Raw genomic sequence first — 20,606 nt, forward strand, 5'->3', positions numbered from 1 at the left:
CGATGGCGACTGTATGACGACGATGGCATGTCGGCAATGGGATGGCGAAGTGGGATTGACGAAAGCGGCATTGTGACAATGGGATGCTGGAATGGGACAATGGAGTGACATTGGTGATGACGTAATGACAACGACGGGGTCACGACGATGAGATGACCACAGTGGAATAACTGAAATGATGACGAGGGAACGACCAGGGGGTATTCTGTAAAAGTCCACCTAGTGGACTGTCCATTTCGGCTGTGGCAGATTGGCTGCAGCTGCACGAGCGAGAAGGAGACTGGCTGGGGGCACCTGTCTCCTCCACACTCGTGCAGCTGCAGCCAATCAAGAGCGGCTGAAATGGACAGTCCACTAGGTGGACTCTTATAGAATACCCGCCCAGGGCGGCATGACAACTAAGAAACGATGATTTAATGACGACGATGGTACGACGACGCTCAAAGATGGCGGAGTGATGATGATATGACAGCACAGTGAGGGCGACAGAAAGATAGCTGAGGAAAAATGATGATGACATGACAACGAAGGAGTACAGGAAAGCGATGAAATGATAACGACGGCATGGCGACGATGATGTTTTGGAGCTTACTTCCGCGCTTACATGCATCATCTGCTGCCCCGGGTCGTATTGGTTTGCACTATATCCGGTGGCTGCTTACACTATACCCGTTTTTTTTTTTCGTACTATATCCAGTAGCGGTCAATTCTGCGAAACAGCAGCCGGCTGCCAGCGCAGATGACAATGATACGACAACGACGGCATGACGACAATGGTATGACGACGCTAGAATGACGATGACTGTGTGGGGATGAGGGCGTGACGACGACTGCGATAGAATTACGACGACGGTACGACCACGCCGGCATGACGGCGACGCAATCACAATAAAGGACGGCGGTATGATGATATAACAACGCATTGACGACTGCAGAGTGAAGGCGGCGGAAGGATGACGTTACAAAGAAAGAATGATCGCAATGGCACGAAGTTGATGGAATGACGATGACGTCAGGGCGACGGCGGCGGTTGGAGCTCATGCCCGCGCTTACGTGCATCACCAGCCGCTCCGGGCCGCCTCGGTTTCCATTACATCTAGTGCATGTTTCCACTATGTCCAGTACCCTTCAATTGTGCAACACAAGCAACCAGCAGCCAGCACCCAAAAAGTGTGGGAAACAGGCAAGAAAAATAATAATACCTGCCTTCCACTCCATGAAGAAGGTCGAACAGCGAAGCTGTGTTGGTTACACTGAGTGTTACGAGTGTTACAAGTGCATGTGTTGCACGTGATGCAGTTGCGTAAACACAGATCTACAACACCAACTTATATTGAAACGTTGCGAGGCGAGAAGAGGCAGCGACTTCCGACGCTACTCGACAAGTGTTCAGTTCTCTGGTCGAAACCTGCTGAGCCGCCGCCAGAGGCATCGGCTGCAGTCACGGACAATGCGCACTTTCGGCGCGAACGCGGGGAAACGCGGACGGTGTCGGCAGCAGCTCTGCGCATTGCGCGTTATCCGAAAAGGCGCGCCGCACGGAAACACCTTCTCTTATACCCATCGCTTCTCCTCCTCGCACCCAGCGCGGCCTCTCATTGGTCGCCTCCTCCCCTGGCGTAGCTCTCATCCTCTCCTGGTCACGTGACCAGCGCGACACCAGCGGACGGAAGACGCAGTCTCGGCCTACAACAGCTCCGCTGTTAAAAGGCGTCGCTTAAAAAGAATGTCATGTCAAGCATTTTAACGCGGTAGCGTTTAGGGCCCCGTGTCGCATAAAGTCCGGCGTCGGCAACCGGCGTGTGATCGCGGGTGGCGGAGAAAATCATCCAACCATATCGACCACGCAGGCCCTCCACATGATGCAAGGTTTTGGTGAACAAAGATTGAATTTCTCACACTGAAATCCGTCAGAAAAATGGTAAAGTACCACTTTACCATTCGGCGTCGGATTCGCCGTCGGATTGTTTACCAATCGGCGTCAGATTGTAATTTGAATCTACGAGAAAACCTAATTATGCTACGAGGAAAAAAAGAAAACCGAAGAAAAGAAAAAAATAGGGGGGGGGGGATGGGGGGGGGGGGGAGGGCCGAAAACGCCTCAGCGTTAGTTTTTCACCAGGTTTAACTCTTTTCGTAGCCACGTTTATAGTTTTTGTCGACTTCATCTTTACTTCTGGTGTTTTTTTCATTAAACCATATCTTTATCCTTCATGCCTTTTTATGACATCATTGCCTCTACATATGTTGTTTGGTGTATTATTTGTTGATTCTATTTCTTTTTTTTTCTATTTCTTATTGTGTGTGGCCTCATCCTACGCCTTTACTATGGTTATTTGTTAAGTGACATCTGCCATTTTCGTTTCCTTCACATGCTTGCGGTTTTCTCTCCCTCGTTTGACTCGTTTCATGATATAGTAAGAACGGCTCGCGGTTATTTTGGCGATCGCCTGTCGCAATCTTGTTTTACATTGTAACCAGTAGATATATATTTTTTGTATTATTATGTTTATCGGCCCATGTGAGAGTGATAATGCGGACACGTGTTCTGGATCCTGAATGAAATATATGTTGCTTGCTTTCCAGAAATAAACAGTTGGCAGTCTGCGCTCGTGGTGTCGTGTGTGTTTCTTTCGTGTGTCCTCGTTTTCGCGCAGTTATATAAACGTCTAACTGCTACGAGGAAACTCGAACATTTCTACCAGACGTGCGCGCGTCGGGGCAATAGCAAATAATTAATAAAATAATAAAGAAGGTGCTAGAGCCTTCACATCTTAATATAAGACACTTATATTGCCCCTGGAAAAACGTCTTTCCAGCAATGCATTCCAGTTTAAAAGTGAAGCCGACTTTAAGGGAATTGGTGTAAGCTTGGTCTTTGTAAGCTGGCTTTCCCACGTTCAGTGTTGCAGTGAATGAAGCCTACTTGCCATATGCGAACGATGCGATGCGAACGGGTCCCGATAACGCTATCGCGTTCTACTCTTAAAGGCGAAGCTTAAGCGTCTTCCAAGCTTTTTTAGCTGCCACGCCCCGCTGCCTCCTCAATCGCGGCATAATATGTGTCACAAGAGGCATGTGTAGCTTTACACCAGTGCCACACCGGCAAGGTGCAATACCCAGTGGCGTCACTAATCCACTAATCCGTCACATCCACTGACCATTTTATTTGCCATGCGCGACACCGGGTTCTACGTTTAGACAGCTCATTCAAAAATTAATTCACGTCGACGTTGGTAACATTATCTTTGTAGATAACGCAGTCGTCATTGTTGATGTTTGAGGGATGACATAACGTCCGATGTAATCCGGAGCCCCCAGTAAAGCGTCAGCCCGGCAGCCAGCATCTGGATCAGGTCGATCACTGAACAGAGCCTGGTCCGGGATGGGAGATGATGTATGATTAAAAAGGCATGCTTATTTACAAGGGGACATAAATATCCGGAAGCTAGAAAGGCTGGTCAACAGGCGGACGCTTCGCCTTTGATAACCTCTCACGATACAGCGAGCTCAGCATCGCATTGGCACGTTCGTTCTTGTGTCGAGCATTTTCAAGCTTTAAGGCACACCTCCTCCACACGCGGCGCGCCTATTTTCCTTCTATCATCTTTAATTCCGTTTACCGCCTTACCCTAGCACAGGGTAGCCAGCCGGTCTATGCAATAGCTAACCCCCCTGTCTATCCCTCTCTTCCTCCTTTCTTGTACGGCGCAAACTCACACATACATCTTCGCGCATGGGCACAATAATAGAAGTTATGTTCCTCACTGGCAACACAGGAGTAAGTTTGAGCATCACTTGGAATTATTTAGGTTTCGTGGAACGAACGCTCATCGAAGAAGCGAGAAGTCACGCTGTCTTGATTTTGGGTCGTTAAACACCGTCAATTCATTCAATGGTCAATAAATCAATTAATCAAGCAATAGAATTCATGCCGCAAAACGTGTTTCACCCCTGAACTGTACCTTTTATTCTCATCGCTATGGTTCTCTCTCTCTCTCTCTCTCTCTCTCTCTCTCTATATATATATATATATATATATATATATATATATTTGCTAATGGTTAATCCGACATTTTTTCTTTCTCCCTCGCTTGGTGCTAAGATTTGGTCGTCACTGGCCACGTCGAGTCTTTCGTAAGATACTTCTTTTATGATCAAATTATCAACAACTGTTCCTTCATGTTTGCGATTGGGTGAAATCAGTTCCGTTTAATGAAGCTAAGTTTCGTTGCCACAATTTCTGACCTAATGGCGAATCATATGCAAAGCATGAGAGGTTGATTGCACATATATATATATATATATATATATATATATATATATATATATATATATATATATTGCAGCTGTGTCTTTCTACCACATACCATTGGGCCATGGTCAACAGTAAAGGAACACGTTGCGCTGTCAACAGGTGTGGAGAAATAAAATGAACCAAAAAAGTGCTCGTGCGCTCATTATCGCACGACGACACTCATTCTGCAGCGGCCACACGTGGGGCGTGTCCAAGATGATCGTCGGAGACGCTGATGGAAGAGCGTGCAGTGTTAGAGGCGCGCTCGAAGGTGGGCGTTGAATGAAACACATGAGATGGTATGTTTGTTGCTGTTGATCCCTGTGTGTGGCTGGAAAAACAGCGCGCGAGAGAGTATCCGGGCGCCGCGACGTTCTCCTGTCAGCCGTGGTGTGGTCGAACGGAATACGAGACGAGCGTCGGTAATTGCTCAGCAGAAAGTTACGCTCCAAAGGTGACCCACTTAATATGGCTAACCTCGCTTGAGGGTGGACTGCGCAGTGTGCGTAAGCGCGGAGAATCTTGAGGCGGAGAGTCACCCGAAGACGCCCGGGAGAACAGCGAGAAGGCCGGGAGGAGCGGCTAACGTGGCCGCCGGACGATAGAAAGGGAAACGCGATGGCGCGATTAGTGCGGCCCTGCCAAGCAGGCGAGCGAGAAGAGGCTGCAGCGTGGAAAGTGTCTTCGGATGAGTGCCGGGTATAAAAGCCTCTGGCGGCGGCCCATGGAGAACATTCGAGGGGTTGCTTTACGCGTTGTTGCAGCCACGCCTGAGAGGAACACGCCCACTTGATCATGGTGAGTGCGAGCGTCCAGTCAGGCATTCACTACCGCTCATTCAGTGCGAACGTGGAAATCAATTTCTAGAAATAACCAGTAAACGTGTTTTTTTTAGAGTACTACGCTCGGTTACGGTGTTTCTGCTACGTAGACAACGCTGCGTTCCGTCCCACCCCAAATTTCCGTCTGCATTGTAGTTGAGCGTACCACTTCGCTTTACCGGGATGATGACTAACGATGGTCTTTAACGACTCATTCCCATGGCTAGAGTGACACGGTGCCGATGGCATTTTCCAAGCAACATTGTTTTGGATGCGAGATGGAGGTCATTGTATACCATGCATTCACTCGGATGGGGAATGACAAGCGATCAGAAGTCATTTGTCACAGTTCGTCTGTAAGCGGCAACGCGCAGCAAAGGCCGGATGGGAGCCTCAGGGTTGTCCCTCTCGCACTGCTTTCGTCCGCCTACCTTTCGGCTCACTCGGTGCAACTCTCACCCTCCCTCTATTTGCACTCGTGTTACAGTGGCGCCTGAAAAAAAAAAAAAAAAAAAGGACAATTGTTTCTGTGTTGTCTTCAGATTGTCAGTTGAGCATGACTGATTAGCGAGGAGCAAACAGTTTCTCCGACCCATTTCCATGACGAACGACCCCAGGTTAAGCCAAATAAATGGACATTTGCGCGGGCTGTATTGTTGGCATTAAGCTAAGATGTCGCTGAGAATTTGACGTGAAAACAATTGGGCATCCACACCAGGACATGTAAGAAGTCGGAGAAATAATTGAACATAAAGCGCCAATAAGTTTCGCCGAATTTTCAGCTCATTTAATCCGGCACGGACAGAATACGACAAGATTATCGGTAAAGCAGTGAGTAAAGCTTTACGTTTCTAGTGTAGCGCCGCATCTGGACATACGAGAAAAGAAAAAAAAAATTCGAAACACGCGCGAAAGGTTTCCATTCTGCGTTGCTGTCGTCTCGGTTCCTGCATTGAGGTGGCTTGCCTTGTTTCATCGCCGTCTAACACGTGAACACCAAGGTACAACTTGACAACAGAATTGGAGCGCTGTTTCTCTTCCGATGTATACAGTAATGACGCAATACAGATGGAGGTTAACATGAGTCTTCCAGCACTTTCATCGAGGTGCGCTTCAAAAGAAAACGAAATCCTGAGTAAGTCTGTGTCAAGCGCACGAGTAATGTTCTGATAACAAGTAAATATTTTATGATTAATGTTATTTAAGAAGCAAATACATTTTGACACAATCCACCCGTTAGTACTGACATAGACTGTCCCTCTGTGCTTTGAGTGGCACATACCCAAAATTACTCACGACGTTTATTTGAGGGATTACTAGTAAGACGTAACATTCTCCCAATGATAATGAGGGCCCGCAGCCCCCGTTGGATCCAGAGGAGTGCCCTGGAGACCCTCCCCTTTCCCTTGCTTGTGCTTATGGTTTCTCATATGGATGGTTTCATTAACTCTGGTTCTCGTTTTTGTCGAGAATCCACGTTTCGATGCAGGAATCAAATTAAACTTATGAATTGACAGAAACGTGAGTGCGTAGATCACGCGGTGGCAACTGCGCTTGCTAAGTACCAAATGGCTGCAACACGGCGAAAATTTCAAACAAAGCATGGGCGCCCTAAGAGAGCCCCGCTTCCAGCCAGAAAGTCAGTGCCCCAAGCATCTGCACAAGATGAACTGCCTGCAACGTCACACAATATGGCTTCAGTCCAATGCAGAAAGCGCACCCCTGGAAGTGTGCCGCATAGCAATGAAGAAAGAGAAGGAAAAACCAAAACAAAAGTGATGATAGCTTGCTTTTATGTTTACTAAACTTTCTTTACTACTTCGCGTTTATGTAAGTGAGTGCTCCTCGCTCAATGCACGCTCTGGTCCCATTTTGTTGCCTTTACTTGACTCGTTGTTCTATGCTTGTCTGTTCCGTCCCAGTGGCACCTTCCCATTCTGGGGGATCGGAATGTTCACGGAAGAGGCCCTAACAGGAAACGTTAGACGAGCTCTGACCGCGTTCCTTGCTTCATTCAAATAACCCTTCTAAACCCCTTGAAAAGGAGGTTGTTTTCTTGGATGTCACTCTACGCTGAAGACAAAAATCATAGGCTGAATAACTCTCATTATGCCTAATACACTGGGAGACATATGACAAAATTACAGTTTGAAATCTCTGTTTAGAGTGCAAAATCCCTGCTGGAACGTTTCGTTTGCCCTTTCAATAATTCCATATAATTTCTTTGTGCCTTCAGTATAATTCTTACAGAATCTGTATGGCTTCCATATACATTCTGTTTAACTCCCGTATGTATCGTACGGAAAACATATGGAAATACCGGAATGCACACTAAACCTTTGATTAGCGATGGTTAAATAACAAACGACTTGACGCATGCACCATGTATTATTTGTGTGTATGTTGGAGTACATGCGGTGGCACTTTTCCGGCTGTAGCTTTAACACGCAATAAAATGAGCTAAAGTCGAACGCGCCTTCCTGTCCTGCAGTCCTTTCTGTTGTTCTACGCTGTTTCTTTTTCCCCCGAAGCGCTGGAAATGTCACCGATTTAAAATCTCTCATATATAAAACGCTAAATTAGGTCAAATTTAGGATTGTAAGCAAGTATTTTTGTTCGCAACTTCTGCGCAACTTCCATCATATTGATGAAATGTGCTCATCACGTGTTCACCTTATAACACATTTGTACTGTGTGCACAGGTATATGCCATTTGTAGAATCGCTGGAGTTTGCAACCAAGTTTTTATGATACACTTCTCCATCTTCAGGCTCATGTTCTTTCCTCTTAAATGATTTTATTATTAAATGCTATGAATATATATATATATATATATATATATATATATATAGCATTTAATAATAAAATCCTTTAAGAGGAAAGAACATGAACCTGAAGATAAAGAAGTATATTGGTGTCGCTGCCTTTTCAAGGACGCGTATTGCATATAAGTCACTCCAAGTCTTGTACTTCTCGGCAGGAGGACCTCGCAGCGGAACGCGGATTTTTATATTGGTACGCTGATTATAGTGAATGGTTATAGAAATTAGCTAGGAGTAAAGGACGCTCAGTGATGCGTACACCTGCGTTGTTTCCAATTACATTCGAGGATTATTCACAACTTGTTCGTGGTTCCTTTACGCGATACCTTTACAATTATTCCCGTGAACTTTCCATGTGGTACATCTCTGGTTATTGCTACTGGAAAATCAACAGCGGCTGCGACGTCTTATGCGTTGGCCTGATTATAGCGCATTAGACAAGTATTTAGCATAGAGAGTGCTACGGGCGTTAGATTAACAACATTTCATTGACAGAGATTAATTCCAGGGGTCATTTTCAGATCTCACTTGTAGAGCCGATTAAACGACACGTTCTTCTTTTTGTTAACCTCCAGGGAGACAGTGGAAATACAGGGGAATTTTCTGCTATTAGTTTGATGAACCAATATGTAAGGCTTACAATCGATGGAAAGGAAACTATAAGCGTTAGCTACTCGGCAATATCAATATGCACTCACGAACGCGGTCAAGGAAGCGTTTCTCTTCCATCAATCGCTTGGGGGAGTAATTTGCTGCTATTTTTGATGTTCTTCCCCTTGCAACGAATATCTAAAGGGCTGTTGCATCCCCCGCGATATATGAAGGCGTTCTTCTCGTCAGTTCCTCCTAAGCACGCTCTGTTAGATTGCAGGGCAGAGGTCACTGCCTGCTATAAACAACACTGAAGCCAGGCGCTCTGTCAACGTACCGCCATTGATGGCAATACCCACGAATCCGTACCTAATAAATAAGAAAGCCAATGGTAGCGCCTACTTACATGCAACAAGGTCACGCACGTTAATGGTCGGCCAACCTTGTGCGCAGATGTACCGAAGGAAGCGGGATAATCGAGCGGCGACTGAGTTTCGTGCTGATCGGCTTCGTTTAGCGCCTGGGGCGCAGCATGGCATGCTGTTGACAAATTGTATAGGGAACGCCCGATGAATTAGCACATTTTCGTGAGACAAGATCAGGGTAGTTCTAAGGAAGCGCCCAAGATGGCAACCAACAGATGAGAAGCGCAGCTGCCTGTTGTCTGCGCTGAATGGGCTCCGTACTTGTCGACTACCTTGCGCACTATTTATGAGCAGTCGCATTCTTTAGGAACAGTGACGGTCGAGTGCCCCTAAAAAAGCGCAGCCGTGCGTGCCCGACTAGCGTACACTACAGTAAACTGTTGCCAATTCTGCACGGAAGTCTTTTGTCGTCGTGAGCCCTAGCATTATGATGCGACGCGACTACGCCATAGCGCGTCTCGGAAACGTGCGGATACAAAGCCGCGTGCTCGTTCCCGTGGGAGCGGCCCGCTTCCGCTAACCTGTTCCCGGTATACGAGCGACCGCATTCGGCCCCTCGCCTCTCGCTTCCGCAACGAAGAAACAGGCCGCCGCCGTTGCGCGCTGGAGGAGTCGGCACAACGTAGGCCCTTCCACACACGCGCTTGGTTATTACACGTGTGTCTGCACTGCTAGCGACGTTCCAGTGGTTATGACAGCACTGTCGATTAGGTGAGTGCTGCTCCAAACGCCGGCCGCGTCGGTCGGCACTGCACGACGATCCGGGCGGCGTCTAGCGCGCTTTCACTTTCCGAAAGCGATTTGTCACTTTGAGCTCAGGAGTTCACGATTCAGCAACGTAGCAGGCGCTCTATAAAGGACGAGTTTCTTCGCATCCCCTAACCAGTGGTATAAGTAGCGTGCCTGTCGTTCTTGAGGGTGCGGAAAAATCTCAAAATCTACACCTGGGCCTCATTCTCATCGTTCGACTGCTAGCGACTCCTTTCTGACCACACATATAATATTCGTTGCTTTTCTTCAAGACGTTTCACACCGTTTTATACTTGCATTACAAACGCATGGTGGCATTTTTCACTGCAATAGCAAGGCCTCTGCATCGGCGCTGATTATATGAAAGGCCAAGTTTACGAACCAGACTACCCGAAAGGCTCGATGATGCGACTTGCTGTGCGTGCTTCTCTTGTAGCCTGTGAATGTAGTACTGGAATGCACGCTTTTCGTTTGTTTATTAGCTGCTTCATTCGTCTCACATTGTCCGATAACACTTGTCCATCACTTCGTCTTCGTCCAGCTACTATCCTCGCGTGGTCGTTTTGTCCGGTTACACCGCCACGCCGCTACCACCACTAAAGTTCACGCCATTAGTTTGTGGACATAAACAGTAATCACCATACTGTGAGCTCCGCTCACTTGTCCAGCGCATATCACCCTGCACAGCTTCGTTTGTAGTCTTCCCGTGAGCACCCAGTGCTAGGCGCCCCACTGCCCTTTGGTTTCCATCGAGTCGTGAATTGTACCCGACTTCAAGCAAACAACCGCATTTCCAAAAGTGAGTCCTGCAACAACTACACCTTTCCACATACCACGGAACACCTCGTACCAATTGTATCGCCATAGTGCTCAGTATTTCATTATGACCTCATTTATCTTCTCCTTTGCTATTATTGTTTTTTTTTTTTTCTGTCTTTGCATATACAGGGTGTCCCAGCTAACACGCAGCACGATTTAAAAAAAGAGGAACGGCGTTACCCGAAGCAAACCTAGTGCGTATTGTTTCCAGTACAGTGGAATAGCCGCCAGTAATTTTTTCGTTACTGTGATTTAATTAGTTAATTGAAATTAATTATCTAACTCGAGAAGTACTGTCCTAATTATCAAAGTGTCAATGAGAAAGTTGTAGAGCAACATGAAAAACTATCGATACAGCTTTATGTTGCTCAATACGTGCTACATAAAAGTGTTTTTCCGAGCGTGAAAGAAGCCCACGAATACACGCAAAGTGCCTCGAGCGGCCAGCCGCGCGGCAATTCTTTCACCTCCACAGGTCTAGTCTGGTTGTATTTCCTTTGTGTCCCTTATGCAATGAGAGTGAACCGCTGCAACACTTCCTTTTTGACATGCCGCCGATGCATTATTCAAAGAAAAAGATTTTTAGAAGGACCCTTCCAAAACCTTGGCATGAATTTGACTCTTCCTGTAATTCTTTCCTTTGGGGCTACCGTGCTGGGCTACAGCCACAGAAACGTTTGTGAAGCCCTCTGCATCTTTCTGCGTGAGACAAAAAGAATTGCACGCTAAAATTATTCTTAATTCTTATTACGATCGCCTAACTTTTTTCTGTAATAATTAGATATTTGTTCATTCATATCTGTAAAAGTAACACATTAAGTCCCATTTACAAGATACTTATTTCGTTTCAACTTATTTTCCTGTAGTTGAAACACTTTTATCACAGCCCGATTCATGACCGATCCCGCAGACTGGGTTGCGCCATTTCATTGGGGAACAAGAACTTCCGCATTGGGAAAAGGTCACGGTTCGTTCGAAACACTTCACTCGCGTCGATTCCTGGCGAGTAGGCCTTTGCTTTATTTTGGTGCATTTTAAATATCTAGCTGGCTTTTCAAACCGCGGAGTGTACTTTCTTGAGGCAAGGCGCTTTGACAAATTATAGTGATGTATGCTTAAACTTGATTTGTTTTTTGTTCATTTATAGTTTTCTGCCCCAGCAATAATGTTACTAATGATTTAAGCAGCAGTAATATTCTCGTTAATGTACTTTTGACGCACGGTAGCACGAATGATAACTGCTTCGGAAGATCTGAAGTAGATCATGACACATGTAATGCTGCGAGGTGACATATCGTTTTCATAGCATGCTTTAGTTTAACAGTGCAAGCTGACGATGCTGTTTTCTCATTCAACGGAGTTGTCAGTTTATTTGCTCGCAAGAAATTTAGAAGCAATTGCAAACAGCGCTCGTTCCAGCTTTGGAGCGTTCGACCTGTGCACAGTGCCACTAGTTTGCTTTCCGCCTTTGTGCACGTAGCTAAATTCCATCACAACTGGTTCAATTCGTTTCCAAGTCATGCATTTAACTAATACAACTGACTTGGCCCAAAGAAAACCTTCGCTAAATTTTGAAAACCTGTTGGAAGAAAGTCAACTTGGTCCGAATGGTTGTTATTCACTTTTCAAGTTTCACCGGGTTTGAGAATTTCTACGGGCGGCAGGTGTCTGCTGTGTTCCCAAGCCTGGGCCCTAACTCGAACGCTGCGTGCTGCAGGCACGAGCATGCGCCAGTAACCCGACTCAGACGACCTTATTGCACGTATCAGCTAACTATAAAAAGATAGTGCACCCGGACTCACAAAATAAACTCTCATCTGTGTTTTTTTTTGTATATATATTTTTATACCAAGGCACACTGACCAGGTCATAGGTTAGTGAGGTCTAGGATTTCTCTCAATTTGAAGAAAGAAATATTAAAATTATTCCAGAAGAAATGAACCTAGACGCAGTAGGGGTAAAAGCAGACCGATTTATGGTGGTGCTCGCAAACAAATGTGCAGCTTTAGAACAGGAAGATGAAGACAACATAAAGGTAATGAATGAAACTGTAACTAGGCAGCTCTCAGAAGCAGCAATTGAAGTGGGAGGTAAGGCACCAAGGCAACCACTAGGTAAGCTCTCCCAACCTACAAAGGGCCTAATAAACAAACGGCAAAACATGAAAGTGTCAAACTCGAGAGGCCAGATAGAATTCGCTGAACTGTCAAAACTGATCAACAAGAAGAAAGTAAGGGATATTCCGAATTATAACGTGGAAAATATTGAGGAAGCAGTAAAATATGGACGCACCATGAAATCGGCGAGAAGAAAACTTGGCATAGGACAAGGCAAAATGTATGCACTGAAAGATAAGCAGGGTAATATCATCAGAAATTTCGATGACATAGTAAAACCAGCGGAAGAATTCTATGCTGACCTGTACAGTACCCAGAGCAGCCAAGCTACTTTCATTCGAAATAGTGATGAACCGGATACAGAGGCTCCTTCTATAACTAGCGATGAAGTTAGAAGGGCCTTAAAAGGCATGAACAGGGGAAAAGCTGCTGGAAAAGATTGAATAACAGTCGATTTAATCAAAGATGGAGGAGATGTGCTTGAAAAGCTTCCGGCCCTTGATACGCAATGCCTCACGACTTCAAGTGTACCAGAAAGCTGGAAGAACGCCAACATTATACTCATCCATAAGAAGGGAGACGTTAAAGAATTGAAGAAGTATAGACCCATTAGCTTGCTTTCATTATTGTATAAAATATTCACCAAGATAATTTCCAATAGAATCAGGGCAACACGACTTCAGCCAACCAAGAGAATAGGCTGGCTTCAGGAAGGGATATTCTACGATGCATCCCTGTCATCAATCAGGTAATAGAGAAATCTGTGGAGTACAATCAACCTCTCTATATGGCTTTCATACATTATGAAAAAGCATTTGATTCAGTAGAGATACCAGCAGTCATAGAGGCATTGTGTAATTAAGGAGTACAGGAGGCATACGTGAATACAACAAAGATTGCACAGCAACCTTGGTTCTCCACAAGAAAAGTAGAAAGTTACCTATCAAGGAAGAGATCAGGCAAGGAGACACAATCTTTGCAATGCTATTCACTGCATGCTTAGAAGAAGTATTCAAGCTCTTAGACTGGGAAGGCTTAGGAGTGAGGATCAACGGCGAATATCTCAGCAACCTTCGGTTTGCAGATGACATTGTCCTATTCAGCAACAATGGCGACGAATTATAGCAAATGATTGAGGACCTTAATTGAGAAAGTGTAAGAATTGGGTTGAAGATGAATATGCAGAAGACAAAGATAATGTTCGATAGCCTGGCAAGGGAACAAGAATTCAGCATCGCCAGTCAGCCTCTAGAGTCGGTAAAGGAGTACGTTTATCTAGGTCAATTACTCACAGGGGACCCTGATCATGAGAAAGAAATTCACAGACGAATAAAATTGGGTTGGAGTGCATACGGCAGGCATTGCCAAATCCTGACTGGGAGCTTACCACTGTCGTTGAAAAGAAAAGTGTACAATCATTGCATTCTACCGGTGCTAACATATGGGGCAGAAACTTGGAGGTTAACAAAGAAGCTCGAGAACAAGTTAAGGACCGCACAAAGAGCGATGGAACGAAAAATCTTAGGACTAACGTTAAGAGACAGGAAGAGAGCGGTGTGGATCAGAGAACAAACGGGGATAGCCGATATCCTAGTTGACATTAAGCGGAAGAAATGGAGCTGGGCAGGCCATGTAATGCGTAGGATGGATAACCGGTGGACCATTAGGATTACAGAATGGATACCAAGAGAAGGGAAGCGCAGTCGAGGTCGGCAGAAAACCAGATGGGATGATGAAGTTAGGAAATTTGCAGGCGCAAGTTGGAATAGGCTAGAGCAAGACAGGGGTAATTGGACATCACAGGGAGAGGCCTTCGTCATGCAGTGGACATAAATATAGGCTGATGATGAAGATGATAACACTGACCAGGTAACTTTACAGTACTTAGCGTCATTCTATCACTGCAGAATATCCGTATTTCGTTTCTGAAATAATGAGAGACTCTACTGCCGATATATTGGGAGATGCTATATGTGATGTACTACAACACGAGTCGCAATGTGGAGTTGCCTATGAAGGTCCCTACCTACTGTACCTGTAGCAGTGGAGCAACTCCGCGAAAAAGTGCTTGCACCTTTCGGAGAGGCTCACTATGCGCTTCACTTTTTTAACCTCCGGCTCGCTTGAAAGGCTCTTTGCCTTAAAAAAAAGCTGATGCGGCTCGCTGGGCAGGCCGGACGTTTGCATGCCCAACGCAACTACTTCCGTGATTTCGTCGCTCAAATCCTTGAGACCGACCTAAATATGGTGATCGGTAGCAAGGACCCTTTTGGCTTCCACAAACCATCTTGATTCGACGCCATAAAAGAGAAACGCAAGCACAGCACCAAACGAAAGAGCCGCCGTGAACTTGGATGTAGTGGCCATCTTTGTTTATTTTGACAGTGTTGCCTTCGCAAGTAGCGGATTCAGGAGTTGTCAATAACCTAAGAGCTTTGCTTCTCACCCACGTTCAGTATACATGAGCTTATTGCCTCTAAACTAGTTCCATGGAGATGATCGGGTTCATCCTTGTCTCTCACGCTGTTCTCCTTGCACGATGATGATGTTTGACGATAGGCTATGCGGCTATAATCTTTGTACAATCCACCAGTCGGCGACGCTGATGAACCTGATCAACTAACAAGCTCCCTGCCGAAATAATGAGAGCGGTGCGCGGAGAATTGCTATAATACGTTTCCAGAATGGTTTCGAAAGTGAATGCTTCTCTAAAGGCGGCACGCAAATATTACAGCGAAGCTGTTTATGACTAGGGTTCCATGCAATTTTGTTCTACGTTAACAAAAACACCGGTCCCGCGCGAACGCACTCGTGCCACTTCTCGCGCCTTCGTCATCGTCTTCTTCCACAGCTGGCTCGTCGGCGTCCCTCGGTTATGCATTTTGAGTAAATTAGTTATCAACACGCATCATTTTGAAGATCAGTATCCTCCCAGGTAGATAATAAAGGTTTCTCAAAGATTTGCCCCTCTGCGACCCGCATCGGCCATATCTATGTTCACACCACCCTCTCTTTATCGGCGTTCCAAGCGCTTGCGTATCTAGTTTCCTTTCCTTGCGCTCTCCCGTGGTGGCGATGGCGTCACGCGTGTCTAGTTTCCTCCGGCTTCTCGCGGCGGCGGTCCCGTCGTCCACGCAAATGTATGTAAAAAACCAGAAAGACAAGTTGCCGTTCTCCGTTTTGAATTTCACTTCTCTTCTGTCGTCGTAATGGGGATGCCACGTGTAGTGCGGACTCCCGAGGAGCGACGCGCCTACGTGTTAAACAGCTACGTGTTAAACAGCAGAACAGGATTCAACCCTGGGCTATAGCAATGCAACGTCAAAGTCACTACGCCACCACGGCGGCTTCTGTCATGTCGGCGGCGCCACCACACGACATAGCCATAGCTCCAGTCGCAGATTGTATGAAGGTTATCGCGGAAGTGCCGACCGGAATTTATTTAAGCACTCCTCGGGGGACTCCTTCGGGCGATGCTGGGACGAGATTTAGCTAGCTCTTCTCGTTCTGTTCGGCTGTTGCATTTCAGTCATCACACCCCTGAGAAGGGAAATATTAATTCGGCTTGGTCGGTGCTACGCTATCATCTTCGAAAAGTCGGTGACTGTAGGTACGATTGTATAATACCTAGTCGCTGATGACGTCACAGTCCGTAATTCTCTGGTGAATATTTTTTGTGCTGGTGAGCCACCCGACGATGGGCACAAAACGTCGGCTCCATCGTCGCGCAGAACCAACTTCGCATGAGCACTGCGGGACAGGAAGCCTGCGCACCAGTGAGAGCAATGTCGAACCACGGCGACCGCGTTCCTCAAAGGGTTCCTAGGCAATATGGCTCACAAAAGTATAAAGTGAACAGAGTATGCAGCAGCCAATGAAAGCGTGGGCGTAGTGGTTGAAATCGAAATGTAGAAAATAGTGATGAATTTGTATATTGTGGCATTTCTATCGCAATCTTCCGTGAGCACTTGACCGCAGTATATATATACTCATAGTAAAACTGCAGATCGCACGAAGGACGAAGAAAACAGAAAGTTAACAAACGATTTCGGCAGCGGGTGTGCGACAGAAGGCACGTGAAACATGCTGTTCGTTTTCATTGGTTGGGCGCTGAAGGCCATGCTTTACGTGTTTATGCCTTCTATATAATAACTACTCTCAAAAAGAAAAAAAAATACGTTCTTGCACTTTTTAAAACTACATAAAGGTCTCAGATAAGGTCTCCGATATATAAATTTTAAGCACTTTGCCACTGATGCTGGGTGCGTTGTCCAAAGGTTTATAAACACTCAGCTGCTTATTGACCTTGTGCGCGACCGATGGCGGCGCTGGGAAGGGCACTCCGGTGACGTCAGCAGGGGTTTTTGCCTTTGTGTTCTCCTACGCTCTCGCTGGAACAGCTGCATTTTCTTTCGCCTGCTCGCGCTCTGACTGCAGGTTCACGTAGAACGGCGCTCTTCAATTACTTAATGTATCTTTCCTTGATGTAGTTTTATAAATGGCAGCATCAGAAAGACAACGAATGTTACATTGCAAATGTCTCACTGCGCCTGCGGTGGGCACAGTCAGTCTAGAACCGCAGCGTCCTGCGCTCTACGCGGTTGAATGGCGGCCACGCATCGTTACGCAACTTCCCAAATAACAGTACGAGTCAGTTTTGCCACTTGGTAGAGCAGGTAACGAAGGATTCAAAAGAACTGTGGTTGTTCCGCAAATATATATCTTTCTCTGTAATTCTTCCAGAGGTAATTAAAAAACGATGCTAGAAATATTTATTTTACATTTTTCGCTTGTTTAATTGTTCTTGGCAGTGTCTTTCATGCGTTTCTTTCCTACGCGAGTCCTTGTGATTCCTTGTTTGTAAGTAAAGGAGAGGTCTCATTATTCACGTTTGTACTAGTAAAAGTACCCCTCTCTCATATGCATAAAAAAAGTTACCTTGCGTTGCCCCCCCCCCCCCCCCCCCCGAAAATAAATCCTGCATACGTGCCCGTACATGTCATTTGTTTGTGAGCTATCATTCTCAAAATTCCGAGGAATAACGCCGGCGCCTACACCGACACCTGATTTTCTGCGACACGGGGCCTTTAACGCTATCGCGTTGAAATGTTAGGCGTAACGTTAAGAGACTGGAAGAGAGCGGTGTGAATCAGAGAGCAAACGGCGATCCCGATATTCTATTTGACACTAGGCCATGTAACGTAACCATCCGAAGCCAGCACATCTCGGCATGCGTACTATGCGGTCCCTCTAGGTGCTGTTCGCCGTTACACGAGCATTTCCTATGGTCGGCAGAGTGCGTACTTCCGGCCGACTGTAACAAGCCATCGATCCTCGCAGCACGCTGCACTCACGCTGCTGTCTGCCCTGGTGGGCGCTGCCCTGGCGGGTAACATTGGTGCTGGCGGCGGAGGCTACTCGGGCGGCGGATACGCCGGCGGAGCCCTTGGCGGCTACGGAGCTCCTGGCTATGGTTCTTCTGCTGGCGGCTACGGCGGTGGCGGCGTCGGCGGCCATCACGCTGGTGGCTACGGCGGCGGTCTCGGAGGCGCCGGCCCTGTTGCGGGAGGCGCTGCGAAGGCGGCTCACGGAGCTGGCCACTCAACCGGGAGCTACAGCCTAGGCGGTGCAGGCCACCATGGTGGCTACTCTGGCGGGGGCTTCGCGCCAGTCGGAGGATACGGCGCAGGTTCAAGCTATGGAGGCGCAACAGGTGGATACAGCGGCAGCACTGGTGGCTACGGTGGCGACGGGACCGGTAGCAGTTATGGCGGAGCACCGGGCAGCCTTTCGGGATACGCAAAGTCGAAGGCTAGTAAGCACTCGGCAAGCCGGTACAGCGGCGCGTCGCTCTTCGGCGCTGCTGGACCCAGTGGTGGCATTGGAGGCGTTAGGCTCACTGGCGCTGGCCCAGGGGGCTACGGCAGCGAAGGAGGAATTACCGGCGCAGGACTCGTTGGAGTAGGATACGCTGGCGGCGCTGGAGCTGGCACAGGAGGAAGCCCCGCTGGAGCTGTTCCTGGCGGATTCGCGGGCAACGCGGTGACCATACCGGCCAAGGTTATTGTTCTGAAAGTCCCAATATCCGACGGCGAGGGCATCCCTCGTGGAACCTCAGCCGGCGGGTTTGTGCCTTCCGGTGGTGGAGCAGGGCCATCCGGCGGAGGATATGGAGCAGCGCCGTCCAGCGGAGGGTACGGCGGCGGTTCGCCCAGCGGAGGATACGGAGGAGGTTCGTCCATCGGAGGATACGGAGGAGGTTCGCCCAGCGGAGGATACGGAGGAGGTTCGCCCAGCGGAGGATACGGAGGAGTGCCGTCGAGCGGAGGATACGGAGGAGGGCCCTCCGGCTACGGACCATCGTCGGGCGGGTATGCAAGCGTGGGCCCAGCTGTGTCCGCTGGTCTGGGCGGTAGCCACCACCACGGAGGCTATGGCCCAGGTCTGTCGAGCGGCAGACACCATGGAGGTGGTGGACTCGGTGCTGGTGGAAATCACCACAATGCTGGAAGTGGTTTTGGAGGCGGCCTCAGCGGAGGAAAGGGCAATTACGGATCATCAGGTCACATTGGCAAGGGAGTATTTGATGGAGGACATCACGGTGGGTTCAGTGCGAAGGATGGCTATGTAGGAGCTGGAGGACTCGGTGGTGCTCTCGGCGGAGGTTACGGTAGCAGCTACGGAGGTGGACCTTCCGAAGGCCACCGTGGCAGTTACACCGGTGGCTACACTGGAGCGGGGGGCTATCCGGGATCTAGCACGCATGGCTCCGGCAAAGCTGCCTTTGGAGGAGCGCATCACGGAGGCGGCGGCTATGGAGGAAGCAGCTACGGTGGATCCAAGGGCGGAGGCAGCTACGGTGTTTCAAAGGGCGGTTACTGGTGAAAACTTCATTCGTTTGTACCATGCTTTAGCGCTCTACATGTCCTGCTTCATCAGCGAAAGAACTCGCCACCGACTAAAGCTTTAATCTAACCGTTTGACTGTAGCGTATTGAAACTGCTTTAAGATGTGTTTTGTTGTGTGGAAGGTGGGACGGGTGCTTTAAGGCACTCGTGTGCGTCTCGTGAAAGAATGTGGTCTTTTAATGTTTCCTTTTTGTACAGTCTGTTTTACATACAGAAGAGATACCTACTTTATTTGATTCTGTTATCTGTTTGTTTTCACGGTCACATGACGAGCATTACCACGTCTAAGTGATCTGATAGCCAGCTGTGCATCGTAGGTGTATATGCAATCCTACCAGTTGTGTGCAAGTGTGTGACTGCGTAATTTAACTGCGAGTGAATAAACACGTGATGGTTACCCTCTCGCTTATTGTGCTTACTTCATTCTTCAGCGCACACATAAAGAGAAGCTGTCTTTCGATGGAGGCGAAATGCGAAAACGCCCTTGTGATTGCGTTGTAGTGCACGTTAAAGAACCCCAGGTGGTCAAAATTAATCCGGAGCCCTCCACTACGGCGTGCCTCACAATCAGAACCTGGTTTTGGCACGTAAAATACCAGAAAGAAGAAGAAGAAGAGAAGCTGTCTTTGTCTTCTAACCCCCTACCCCCCCCCCCCCCCCCCCCCAACCGGGGTATGGCGTGGGTCAAACTGCTGCGTGGGTATACCTCGCCTCATATATCCAGGGAGTGCTACCTAATTTTAGCCGAGCTTTTTAATACACTTGCGCAATATACGATTAAGAGAAGTACGGTATTCAGCCTGCAGTGCTCTTCTATCACCAGAGTATGTTTTCTGTGTTAATTACGTCGATAATTATTCCTTAGCTAATCCACCCCTAAATTTATAAATTAAGGGCATGACCTTCGAGTGGAAAGTTGTTATTGCACCCTGAAATATCACATTCAGTCGTTTTAAGCGCGCTACATGTTCTGCGTGCATACTTTTCCCTCTGCAATAATATAGCCCCAAATAAAAGAAGTGCCATGGGGTTGCCTGCTTGCGCGAATCGAAACCA

The 20,606-nt window shown here is 47.5% G+C and overlaps 1 protein-coding gene across 4 annotated transcripts; it reads left to right on the forward strand.

Annotated features, from left to right (window-relative positions):
• The first annotated feature begins 5,033 nt into the window (after positions 1-5,033).
• LOC119457103 (uncharacterized) lies at positions 5,034-19,947 on the forward strand. 4 transcript variants are annotated; one of them, XM_049669948.1, is made up of 3 exons: positions 5,034-5,095; positions 17,983-18,928; positions 18,983-19,947. In XM_049669948.1, the coding sequence occupies exons 1-3, from the start codon at positions 5,093-5,095 to the stop codon at positions 19,525-19,527; spliced, it is 1,494 nt and encodes a 497-aa protein (XP_049525905.1). In that variant the 5' UTR covers positions 5,034-5,092; the 3' UTR covers positions 19,528-19,947. The 4 variants fall into 4 exon arrangements, with proteins under 4 accessions (XP_049525905.1, XP_049525907.1, XP_049525906.1 ...); XM_049669950.1 differs by having other exon boundaries at positions 17,983-18,901; XM_049669949.1 differs by having other exon boundaries at positions 17,983-18,847; positions 18,902-19,947.
• The last annotated feature ends 659 nt before the right edge of the window (positions 19,948-20,606 follow it).

This window comes from Dermacentor silvarum, chromosome 6, assembly GCF_013339745.2.
Source record: "Dermacentor silvarum isolate Dsil-2018 chromosome 6, BIME_Dsil_1.4, whole genome shotgun sequence".
Classification (NCBI taxonomy): domain Eukaryota; kingdom Metazoa; phylum Arthropoda; class Arachnida; order Ixodida; family Ixodidae; genus Dermacentor; species Dermacentor silvarum.